General features: G+C 43.3%; 1 protein-coding gene across 4 annotated transcripts in view; it reads left to right on the top strand.

Moving 5' to 3' along the window:
- Window positions 1-13,371, top strand: part of sncaip (synuclein, alpha interacting protein) — a 102,359-nt gene that overhangs the window by 33,588 nt on the left and 55,400 nt on the right. For all 4 annotated transcript variants that reach the window (XM_059969651.1, XM_059969650.1, XM_059969652.1 and 1 more), the window contains exon 2: window positions 11,823-11,923. In XM_059969651.1, the coding sequence (XP_059825634.1) occupies window positions 11,870-11,923 (54 nt within the window). In that variant the 5' untranslated portion in view covers window positions 11,823-11,869. The remainder of the gene's footprint in view (window positions 1-11,822; window positions 11,924-13,371) is intronic.

Genomic DNA, 13,371 nt, shown 5'->3' on the forward strand with positions numbered 1-13,371 from the left:
TGCATCCATAACTTGGGCTCCGCCATGAAGCCCAAGTAATGATTACACACAGTAATCATTCAAGGCCTCAGCCAGTTTTACATTAATTCCCCCTTCTGATCTTCTCCTGTTCACTTTAGCCATCCTTTTCTGCATTATATAATTATCAAAACTTGTGCTATTTTTAAATTACGACGGTAAACTAGCACAAAGTATCTTTGTTGCTTGCTCAGTTGCTTTTTAAAGTTTTCCTAATCTTCCAGTTTCCCACAGCTGTTGATAATGTTGTATGCATGAGATTTTAGTTTGATACCATCTTTTATTTTCCTAGTTATCAAAGGATACCCTAGCTCTCCCTACTCTTATTGTCTTTGTTTTTAGTTTTTTGTGTTGAGTAGTGTGAAAAATATTTAAAGGCTTCCCACCATATAATCTGTTTCCCCAGTCTATGCTGACCAGGTCCCCCTTTTCACATTGTATTCTCCCTTGTTTAGACATAATGCATTAGTCTTAGATCAAATAATAGCACCCTCATTTGTATGAGAAATTCAATCAAACTGACTGATCACTCTTGCCAAAATGATCCATAACTGCAAGATCACTGTCTCATTGCACAGGACCAGATCCGAATTAACATTTTCCTTTCTAGCTTTACTAACATGCCATTCAAGAAAGCGATCATGGATGCATTCAATGAAGTCTTCCTCAAGACTGCCTCTATCAGTTTGATTTCTCAAATCTATGTGTAATTTAAAGTTCCCTATGACAACTGCCATTCCATTCTTACATGGATCAGATATTTCTAGGCTTATTACCTGTACAACTAGTATTATTTGGTGGCCTATACACAACTCCCACCAGTGAATTCCCCTCCCCTTACTATTTCTCACCTCTACCCAGATGGATTAAGTATTCTACTCATAGAAACATAGAAAATCTACAGCACAATAGAGGCCCTTCAGTCCACAATGCTGTGCCGAACATATACTTACTTTAGAAAGTACCTAGTGTTACTCATAGACCTCCATTTTTCTGAGCTCCATGTACCTTCCAGAAGTCTCTTAAAAGACACTATCATATCCGCCTCCATCACCGTCACCGGCAGCCCACTCCATGCACTCACCGCGCTAAGTTTTAAAAATAAACATACCCCTGATATCTCCTCTGTACCTACTCCCCAGCACCTTAAAGCTGTGCCCTCTTGTGTTAGCCATTTCAGCTCTAGGAAAAAGCCTCTGGCTGTCCACACAATCCAATGCCTTTCATTATCTTATACACCTCTATCAGGTCACCTCTCATCCTCTGCCGCTCCAAGGAGAAAAGGCCAAATTCACTCAACCTATTCTCATAAGGCATGTTCACCAATCCAGGCACCATCCTTGTAAATCTCCTCTGCACCCTTTCTATGGTTTCCACATCCTTCCTGTTAGGAGGTGACCAGAACTGAGCATAGTACTCCAAATGGGGTCTGACGAGGGTCCTATATAGCTGTAACATTACTTCTCAGCTCTAAAACTTATTCCCACGGTTGATGAAGGCCAATGCACCATATGCCTTCTTAACCACAGAGTCAACCTGCGCAGCAGCTTTGAGTGTCCTATGGACTTGGACCCCAAGATCCCTCTGATCCTCCACACTGCCAAAAGTCTTACAATTAATAGTACATTCTACCATCATATTTGACTTACCAAAATGAACCACCTCACACTTACCTTGGTTGAACTCCATCTGCCACTTTTCAGCCCAGTTTTGCATCCTATCGATGTCCAGCTGCAACCTCTGACATCCCTCCACACTATCCACAACACCCCCAACCTTTGTGTCATCAGCAGATTTACTAACCCATCCCTCCTCTTCCTCATCCAGGTCATTTATAAAAATCACAAGGAGAAGGGGTCCCAGAACAGATCCCTGAGGCACAGCACTGGTCACCGACCACCATACAGTATATGACTCGTCTACAACCACTCTTTGCCTTCTATGGCCAAGCCAGTTCTGGATCCACAAGGCAATGTCCCTTTGGATCCCATGCCTCCTTACTTTCTCAATAAGCCTTATCAAATGCCTTACTGAAATCCATATACACTACATCTACTGCTCTACCTTTATCAATGTGTTTAGTCACATCCTCAAAAAATTCAATCACACTCGTAAGGCATGACCTGCCTTTGACAAAGCCATGCTGATTATCCTTAGTCATATTATGCTTCTCCAAATATTCATAAATCCTGTCTCTCAGGATCTTCTCCATCAACTTACTAACCACTGAATTAAGACTCCTTGGTCCATAATTTCCTGGGCTATCTCTACTCCCTTTCTCGAATAAGGGACTAACACCTGCAATCGTCCAGAGCCTCTCCCATCCCCAATGATGATGCAAAGATCATTGCTAGAGGCTCAGCAGTTTCCTCCCTCACCTCCCACTGTCCCCTGAGGTACATCTCATTCAGTCTGGAGACTGATCCAACTTGATGCTTTCCAAAAGCTCAAGTACATTCTCTTTCTTAATGTCTATATGTTCAAGCATTTCGATCCATTGTAAATCATCACTATAATCGCCAAGATCCTTTTCTATAGTGAATACTGAAGCAAAGTATTCATTATGTATATTTGTTATCTCCTCCAGTTCCATACACCCTTTTCCACTGTCACACTTGATTGGTCCTGTTCTCTCACATCTTATCCTCTTATTCTATACATGTAGAATGCCTTGGGATTTTCCTTAATCCTGCTCGCCAAGACCTTTTCATGGCCCTTTCTGGCTCTCCTAATTTCATTCTTAAGTTCCTTCCTGCTAGCCTTATAATCTTCTAGATCTCTATCCTAACCGAGTTTTTTGAACTTTTCTTCTTGACTACGTTTTCAATAGCCTTGGTACACCACAGTTCCCGTACCCTACCATCCTTTCCGTCTCATTGAAACGCTATGCAGAACGCTAAGCAAATATCCCCTGAACATTTGCCACATTTCTGCCATACATTTCCCTCAGACCATCGGTTCCCAATTTATGCTTCCAAGTACTTGCCTGATAGTTTTATATTTCTCCTTATTCCAGTTCAACGCTTTCCTAACTTGTCTATTCCTATCCCTCTCCAATGCTATGGTAAAGAAGATAAAATTGTGATTTACCATCTCTGAAATGCTCTCCCACTGAGAGACCTGACACCTGACCAGGTTCATTTCCCAATACCAGACAAAGTACAGCCTCTCCTCTTGTAGGCTTATCTATATATTGTGTCAGGAAACCTTCCTGAACACACCTAACAAATTCCACCCCATCTAAACCCCTTGCTCTAGGGAGATGCCAATCAATAGTTGAGAAATTAAAATCTCCCACTACAACAACCCTGTTATTATTACACCTTTCCTGAATCTGACTCCCCAAACAGATCTGCTCCTTGATGTCCCTGTTACTATTGGGTGGTCTATAAAAAACACCCAGGAGAGTTTTTGACTCTTTCCTGTTCCTAACTTCCACCCACAAAGACTCAGTAGACAATCCCTCCATGACTTCCTCCTTTTCTGCAGCCAACACATTATCTCTGATCAGCTCATCCACTTTGTCCATGATGCTTCTTGCATTAAAATAGACATATCTCAAATCATCAGTCTGAGCGTTTCCCTTCACCATCAACTACCTATCTTCCCTCTCACACTGTCTCCAAGCTTTCTCTATTTGTGAGCCAACAGCCCCTTCCTCCATCTCTTCGGTTCAGTTCCCACACCCAGCAATTCTAGTTTAAAATCTCCCCAATAGCCTTAGCAAACCTTCCTGCCAGGATATTGGTCCCCCTTGGATTCACGTGCAACCCGTCTGTTTTGTACAGGTCACAATGATCTAGAAATCTGAATTCCTGCCCCCCCCCTGCTCCAATCCCTCAGTCGCACATTTGTCCTCCATGTCACTCTATTCCTATACCCACTGTCGTTTGGCACAGATAATTACATTTGAGTTCCTGCATCTCAACTTCCTTCCTAACTTCCTGTAGTCTGTTTTCAGGACTTCCTCCCTTTTCCTACCTATGTTGGTATCAATATGTACCACGACCTCTGGCTGTTCACCTTCCCACTTCAGGATATTGTGGACACGATCAGAAACGTCCCAGACCCTGGCACCCAGGAGGCAAACTACCATCCAGTTTTTTTTTCCAGTATCCACAGAATCACCTGTCTGACCCTCTAACTATTCCCTATCACTGCTGCCTTCTTCTTATCCCTACCCTTGTGAACCACAGGGCCAGACTCTAGATCTTCTGTCATCTCAGACCATTGCTCTGATCGCATTCTTAATTATGAGCTCTCTCCACTTCCTTACCTTCCTGCCTATCCTTATGTATTACCTGAAACTCTTGGACATTTTTCCGGATTATCTCCACCCAACAACTGCAATTCTGTAATAACCAAAAGTACCCTTTTGTACTGATTTGTGCCACATGTTTATTGGCCTTGTTTTGACCACTATAGGCATTCAGATAAAGTGTTAAATCAAAAGAAATTTAATTATTCAAACCATACATAGATACAGCTGAACAAAACAGTGTTCCTCTGGAGCGAAAGTGCAAAACATTCAAAAATAGCAGGTAACATAATTCAAAATATCAAGCAAAGAGGCATATTCACTCAAAACAAACCACATATAGTCCTAGACCCTGAATGACAATGTCCAGCAATAAACACATGATATCCAGCTACAATTGCACCGCTCAAGCAGAGAAGGGCAGCACTGACGGGTGAGGACAGGACCTGGCAAGCCCAACCATGCTGCAGCGCTTCCACATCTCTCACTTCGTCTGCAGCAGCAGGCAAGTCTGAGGCTTGAGGCCTCGTTCTCGCCTCAACTGAGGCTACACAGCTCCCAAGTTGTCCATGCCTCCACCATACAAAGGTAACAGACCTGCTGAAACTAGCATTATCAATATCCAACAGAGTCTTGCAATTGCAAGTGAAATGTCCGGGACAATCTTCCAGTTATATTGCACCAACTTCGATGCTTCCGAGTTGCAGGCATCGACACAGTCTGCAGCCAGATCAGCTCTTCCGAACCCAGACCGGCTCCTCTGACACTAGTTCACAGTCCAACTACTCTGATCAACAAGCAGCTCACTGATGGAGTAGCCCTGCACTATTCGAAGTTCTTGGAGTAGGATTGTCTTTGGATTGTAACAAAACAAATTTTACAAAGAACAAAGCACCTTTGGTTGGCTCCCCGAGAGGCTGCTGTGTTTGCACATCCAACTGCCTTACTCTAAGTCCTTACATTCATTCATTGTCCTTTTGGAATCTAGCAACCTTTGTATAATTTCATTTGATTTTTCTATACTCCATTCTGATTTTTCGCTTTTCTAACTTTTGCTGTTGTCTCTGCATTGCTTCTGTCTTTCTACCTGAATTCCTTGCCATATTAATTTAAACCATTCCCCAACAGCACTAACAAAAAATTTCCCTAGGACATTAATCCTGCTCCTGGCCATATGTAGACTGTCCAGATTTTACTGGACCCACTTTCCCCAGAACCAGTTCCAATGCCCAGGTATCTGAAATCCTCTTTCCTGCACCACTGCAAAAAAACACTTATTCATCCTAATTACTCTGACTAGCACATGGCACAGATAGCAATCCTGAGATTACCTTTGAGGTCCTACAATTTATTTATCCCCTTGCTCTCTCAATTCAGCTTATAGGACATCTTCCCAATGTTTTTTTTCTCTATCTTGTATTGCTCCAGGGGCGGTCAACAGTTCGCCATTCCTAGTGGCCAGGCGCTGTTTATTGTTCTTGTTTTAAAATACTTTTGTGGGATAATGGTGGGTAGTACAAGTTCATTTACTGTTACATTTTAGCTTAGGTTATACAGCTATTTGCTTGTGTATTTGTGGATCACCCTAAATGTAACCAGGGTATGTAATAATCACCTCCATCGTCCTTATGTGACTGAAAGGGTTCTCTCCCCAGGTCATAGTGCCCGGTCTGTTTTTGTGCTTGTAACAATAAAAATGGCTGTTGAGTTAATCGAGCTTTTCTCATCCATCATTGTGGACTGAGTGCCCTCCACATTGCATCAAGAGTGGGAGTAGAAATTGATGGTGAAATTGAAGAGCTACAACATTGGAGCACCTTATGACCCAGGGAATAAGTCAAGGGACCGAGTGGTATGCCTTCCCTGCACCCCTCCCAAAGACGGGACGCTGACCTGGAGGGAGGACCTAGGACCCGAGCATTTTGCCTTCTCAGGGAACCCTGATGGGGTGGACACACCCAGGCTCCCCAACCCAGGGGACGTGGCGGAGCACATCACCCGCTTCCTTCGTGGCCCAGACAGGGGAACCCAAGATACCGCAGCCATGGGAGGATGGGCAACGTGGCAGGCATCATCAATGCTGTGGAGCAAGAGGAAGACCAATAGGCCTCAGCAATTCAGGCTATGAGGTCTACCCTGAAGCTCCCCAGGTACAATGGTGCCACCTACCTGGAGCCTTGCCTGGCACAAATCGAATTTGCTGAACAACAGGCGGAACCCACTGAGACAGTGGTGCACCTTGCTCTGGCACTGGAGGGGGATGCCTTGCAGATCCTCCCTCACCTAATGCCCGCTGAGCAGTGTGACAACAGGGCCCATCTAGCAGTGTTTTGGGCAGAAGCCATTGGAGGAACCAGTGAGGGAAGAACTGGGCAGCAGGTGGTGCTGTGTAAAAGAAAGCCTGAGGGCATTTGCAGCAGAGCTTCACCACTGTGCTGGGCATGGTTACCCCCAGTTCCCTCCCATTGCCCAAGAAGAGCTTGCCCTCCATGCCTTTGTAAAGGCTTAATGCTTTTGGCAGCATGTTCACCTGACAATCACCATTGTTGCTCACAGGGGCAATGACAGAGGCAGGGAGGGGCGAAGCAATTTTAGCCCCCCAAGGCGTTCCAGTGACTCCCAGGATGCAGCGAGCCTGGGCTTGTGTCACTGAGGCGGAGGAGCCTGTGAGACGGGTCTGAGCAGTGACGTGCTTGCCAGGGAGCAATCTCTGTTACTGGTGTGGTGAGGCAGGCCACGTGGCCTGGGACCACCCCGCATCAGTGCCATGCCGTAGCCCAGTGCAGCCATCGGGATATGCCAAGCGGGCAGCACTGGCCAAGGCCTCCAGCAGAATCCTTCCATTGTCATCTCTCCAAGCGGGCTGTTCGGATGAAGAGCGAGGACTGCATGGTGGAGGGCCTCAGATGTTGTGTGTTGGTGGACATGGGATCAACCCTCACCGTTACCCATCGGGGTGTCCTCCCCAACACAGACCAGCCATTCCTGTCTAGGTGGAAGACGCTCGCGGCCTAGCTGGCTATGGTCACCGGTGACTGTGTGGCGATGAGAGGGAAGAGGTGGCTGGGCATGGCAGTGTTGCTAGCCGACATCCGGAAGTCCTGCATCTTTGGCCTGGAACTGCAGTCCCGCTAGGGGTAACGCTCTACCTCGGCGCTGAAGCTGTGGCAACCACCACTAGACTCTCAGCACTGGAGGCAAGGTAGACTGTCCAATCGTTGACCAGCAGCAAGCAGGTGAGTGACTCTGTGCTGGCCCGGATGAGGCGATGGCTGAGCGTGGGATGGCAGCTGGAGTGAGCAGAGCAGAGGTCTCTGCCCTGGATCCAGAGACCACAGCCCAGTGCTCTGTGGCTGTCCAGTTAGGCACGCTGGAGATGGCCGCTACGGCGGTGGCCGTTCCAACAATGACAGACGTATCCTGTAGCTGGTGGCCCCCCCCAGGGGCGCAGTGCCACTGAGCTGCCATTGATGCACAGGCTGGTGAGGGCCTGCCTTTGCAGGGTCTCGGAGACAAAGAGCAAGCTGCGTAAATGCTTCAGCCTGCTGCTTGCCTCACCAAACAATGCCTCCCTTTGGGGGAGGTGAGTTACAGACTCCCCACAGCACCCAAGCAGTGGCGTAGACTACCACCGGGACTTTGTGGACTCTGGGGTTGCCGGAAGTAGATGTTCCTCAGGTGGGGGCGGGGTGGTGCTGGGCGGGGGTAGTGGAACGTGATCCACAACCTGCCCCAGCATTCCCGGTGCCCAGCGCCGTTTATTGTTCTTGTTTTAAAATAGTTTTTAAAATAGTTTTGAGGGATTATATTGGGATGTTCAAGTTCATTTATTGTTATATTTTAGCTTGGGTTATAGAGTTATTTGCATGTGTGTTTGTGCGTCACCCTGACTGTAACCAGGGTGATGCACCTCTCCCATCTGTATGTGACTGAGTGGGTTCTCTCCCCAGGTCATAGCGCCTGGTCTGTTTTTGTGCGTGTCGCAATAAAAACAGTTGTTGAGTTAAACAAGTCTTTCTTGTCTGTCATCAAGGACTGACTGCTCACCACAATATGATTGGGACCTACATGCACCATGACAGCAGGCTATTCACCACTCTCCCTTTCTAGAATGCCCTGCAGCTGCTGTGAGACATCCCTGACACATGTCAGTCCCATTTACAGCCAACAAATTCCCATTCATTCCCCTTACCAGGATCCCCTTCCATAACAGCTGTGCTACTCTTTTTTTCCTGACCTCCTGTGCAGCAGAGCCACTCATGGTGCCATGATCCTGGCCACTACTGTCTTCCGCTGATGAGCCATCTTCCTCAGGTATCCAAAGCTGTTCAGGCTAACAGTAGGGATCTACTGCACTACCTTCCTGCTACTGCTTTGCCTGTCAGTTACCCTTTTCCCATCTCACTAAATGCATTATTCACAAAGTGAATCACTGTGCAGCTCCAGGGACATCACGTAATCTGGCAGGAGTTGCAGCTGGACTAATTTCCTGCATATGTAATTATCTGTTAGTCTCTAAATTCCCACATTGCACAGGAAGAGAGTAACACAGTACTAAGCTCACCTACCAAGGCTAAAAAGCTTTGGGGGAGAGACTACAAACAAAAATTCTGCCCTCTCCTTACTCACCCTCCTCACTAAAACCCAATATTTACTAAAATCCGTACAGCCAGTCAGCAGCCACTCTCAAAAAGATCACTCTGCTTGAACCTAACTTTTTAGTGGCTGTCATATTTAGCTAAATATCCAATTGCCTATTATCTAACAATTAATTGGCTTGCTTTTTAAAAATTCCTGCAAATTAACTTTTTGAGCAAGCGAAGAGACTCATCTGTTTATGTTCTCTGAACTTTAAAGGGCCATTAATGTTGCTGGTCAGACATCACACGGGAGAGTTCATGTAATATTTGTTATAATATGTTTACATGGTTATCAGATTTGAAACTTATGTTGGCTTTGAAATTCTTTAATACAATATGGGTTGAAGGGTGACTTCCTGCTTCCTGGAAATTAGAAGTTGTTATCCTATATCCAGAAGCCAGATGAGGATCAATCAGATCCTTCCAGTTATAGACTCTTTTCACTAACTTCATGTGTCTGGAAGATAGTGGAATGAATGGTAAAAGCAAGGCTTTCCTATTCTGTGGAAAAAAAAGTGGGATATTAGCTGTTTGCCAATCTGGATTTCATAAAGGGAGGATGACCATGTTCTCAGTGTTAAGTTTGGAATCTGGTATTCATAAGGCCCAATCTGATAAAGAATCAGCGGTAGCGGTTTTCTTTGATGTAGAGAAAATTTACAGTATGTAATGGACTCATGGCTTCCTGCTTAAACTGGAAAAGATGGGAATAGGTGGCAAAATGTTTAATTGGATTGAAGAGCTTTTTATGTAATAGCAAGATGCAAGTTTGAATGGGAACAACATTCTAAGGAGTATGAGATAGAGAATTGGATTCCACAGGGGCGTGTGTATGACTCACTCCTTTTAATGCCGCAAAGACTTAAGTTATTTGTTTTTCTAAAAGTAACATTACACCCACAATTGATCTCAAGTTATATGGTAAATCTCTTAAACTGAGTTAGTAGTAAAGTTCCCAGGGATGTGTAAACTGAGTCAGCAATGAAGTTCCTAGGTATCTTGGATGGACATAAGGCTAACGTGGAAGGTGTATGTGAATATAAGTCTAAAGAAGTGTAAAAAGGCCCTTCATGTGAACAGGTGCTTAGCTGGATGTGATTGCGTTGCAAGTAGGAAATCATCCCCAATTTCGGCATTACTGGTTGAAATTAGTGAAGTATCTTTACACAGTTAGCAGTGGTTTATTGGGTTAATGTAGGAGGATATAAAGTTGGTCATCCAGTATTGGCAACATCAGTAGAGTGTTGGGAGCACTGTGTCATTAGGCTGTCATTTTTGGTGGATGGGAAATTAATGGCCACAAAATCTTGGTTCGTTTCATGTGTACCTCTTCCTGTTACTCCTCCATGATTTTCCCCTATCTGTGGTTGGCTTGAGCCTTCAGAAAACGATCAAGATGAGGGGTGATTGTTCAGCTATATATACAAGGCACATATTATGGATTCTTGCATATCTACACAACTGGTTCAAAAGATCCAGTGACAGGTTGTACTGGTGTTTCTGTTTATGTTCCAAAGTTTCAGGTGACTAATAAGAAAATATTATCAGAGGAAGTATCAGTTCTCACACCAGAGATGATTGCTATCATTGTAGCCATGGAATGGGTCAAAGAAATATGCCCTGATTATGTACTTCTGTGCTCTGACTCATCCTCAGGATTGACATCCATTAAAACAGGTACTTTAAATGATAGGTCAGGCCTTATTCTTGAGATTGAACAGCACCTGTTGAGGCTGCAGAGTCTAGGCCTGTGTATACATTTCATATGAGTTCTTGCCCATGTTGAGGTTGAAGGAAACAAGGTGCAGACATTCTTGTCAAGCAATCACTTAAAATTAAGGATATAAATGTAGTACTGCCTTTGCATAAGGGGGAGATGAAAACCATCATTAAAAAAGTCCATTCAAACAATTCAGTTGGGATGAGGAAAAGAAAGGATGCTAGTTATATAAAATTCAGAGGATGATAGGAATTCAACTGGTAGATGGGTATTGTGTATTGGACATATTAGGCTGAATATTGTTCAGAATTAATATACATGATAGAGGCATCTGTAGGGGGTGCACTTGTCAAGAAAAGGTGCAGCATATATTGTTTGAAAGCAGTTTCTATGAGGTGAAAAGGAAACATCTAATTGCTAAAATTAGATGTTTAGGGCAGAGATTAACATGGAAAGTTTTGTAGGATATCACTGCCGCTGTAATGTATATAAGAGTGTATTTGACTTTCCGAAAGGTATTAGATTTTTTAATATTGAGATTTTTTTTTTGGGGGGGAGCGCAATTTAGTGGGTTTACTTCCTGTATCTTTGCACCATAACCAACTAAGCAGGTGCGATAAATCACCTTATGTTGTTCTGCCAGCTGCCATTAAATGTTGTATGAAGAAGAAGAGACTCGCCTCTTCAATTCTCCCATGTTCACTCCATGTCTTAAATCCTGCAAGTGAAACTCTCAACCAATAATAAAGAGAAACTTGCCGAAATCTCACCTTAATTTCTGCTTATTCTCTCTGAAGGCACTTGAGCTACAACCTCAGTTTCCCACTCTAACCTCTCACTGTGTTTGCTCCCACAATGGCTGCTCTGCTTGAATCCAGTATCTTTTTATTGGTCCTAGTAAAACTCACAAGCAGCAAGTCTTTCTCTTTGCAATACTTGCCCCCTCTTGCACAGATCTTAACTCTCACTCATGATCCTCCAAAGTGAAACACATGCCTCCCACTCCCATTCACTATCCTCCAAAGTAAAATTCATAGCAATACAACAAACTCTTTTCAAAACTTTCTGCAATTCAGTATCAGCAATATTTATGATTTATCTACAATCTTTTACTCTGTAATGACTGTTTTAAGTTACATGAAATCTTGAGTTAAATATTGTTATAGTATAATTTTTATCTTTCCAGATTATCATTTTTGATGAACAGTAATCCAAAATGTGCTTTGATGAACAATGGATATCCCCGAGTACTTAGATTTGGATGCAATAGATTTTAGCGATGATACGGTAAGAAATGTTTATTTTACTTTGTATTTTTAACTTAAAAAGATAATGAACTATTGAAGCTACATCCAGAATTAGGACTAAATATGCAAACTTTGGCAGAGAAAATAGTGTTTCATTACTTGTATTCATTTAACTTCCCGAATTTATTTTTAACTTCCAGTACTGTTTTATAATGCTGGATTAAACCAAATGGCCAAACTCAAATTTCAAAAAGAATACTAAATCAGATACTAAACCTTAGCTTCAGGATTAACTAGCATTATTTTGTTTAGCTTGAAATACATTTCTGCTGGAGAACTAAATGTTATTTTAAATGTAATTCTGCAAAATATTGACGTTTTACAATGATATTATAAATGTAAATTTTCCATTTGGAATAAGTTGTCAGCTGAACAAAGTAATACTCAGTAGTACTATTTCAGATAAATTGAAGAACCAGTGTAATTCAGTCATTTTAGACTTTCCTAAGGCACACGTTCCTACCATTGTTCTGAAATGTTAAAACATTAATCTCAACTTCTTTTTGCTTGGATTATTGATCTTAAATGGATTTTTAGATCATTAATAAATAACCCACACTATTAAAATAAAAAAAAACAAGCTATTTTTCCTCTGAGGGAGCTGACTCCTGATAGTGAAATAATTGTTTTTGTAGTTGCATTTTTAAAATGCATCCAGTTTTGACACTGTACTTTTATTTCTGTGCTCACAGCATTCTCTTAGATTTCCTGTCATGTTTTGAAATGTCTTTTTTTTTGACTTCTTGACCCTCTCATAGCTAAATTATTCAAATAAATTGTTTCGAATTGCTTGTGTCTCAGAAGTCAAAACAAACTTGATCTTTAATTTTTCAAATCTTGCCCAGTGTAACAGGATCCTACCACCAAGCACATCTTTACCTTCTTCCCACTCTCTGCTTTCCATGATTCCCTTGTCCATTCATTCCTTCCCACTAATCTCCCTCCTGGTACATATCCTTGCAAGTGCCAGAAATGCTACATCTGCCCATTCACCTTCTCCCTTAACTCCATTCAGGGTCCCAAACAGACCTTCCAGGTGAGGCAGCACCTCACCTGTGAATCTGTTGGAGTTGCCTATTGCATCCAGTCTCCTGGAGCAGTCTCCTCTACATTGGTAAGACAGAAACTGGTGCACCACTTTGTTGAGCACTTCCACTCCATCCACCAAAAGTGGAATTTTCTGGTGGCCAACCGTTTTAATTACTACCCCCATTTCTGTTCCAACATATTGGTTCATGGCCTCCTCTTCTTCCATGATGAGGACTGTCTCAGGGTTGAGGAGCAGCACCTCATTTAGTCTGGGTAACCACTAACCTGATGGAATGAACATCGATTTCTCCTTCCAGTAGTTTATTTTTCCATCCCTGTTCCCTATTCTTGTATTCCCCACTCTGGCCTCTTACCCCCTTCTCTTCACCTGTTTATCAC

Source organism: Hypanus sabinus, chromosome 5, assembly GCF_030144855.1.
Source record: "Hypanus sabinus isolate sHypSab1 chromosome 5, sHypSab1.hap1, whole genome shotgun sequence".
Taxonomy (NCBI): domain Eukaryota; kingdom Metazoa; phylum Chordata; class Chondrichthyes; order Myliobatiformes; family Dasyatidae; genus Hypanus; species Hypanus sabinus.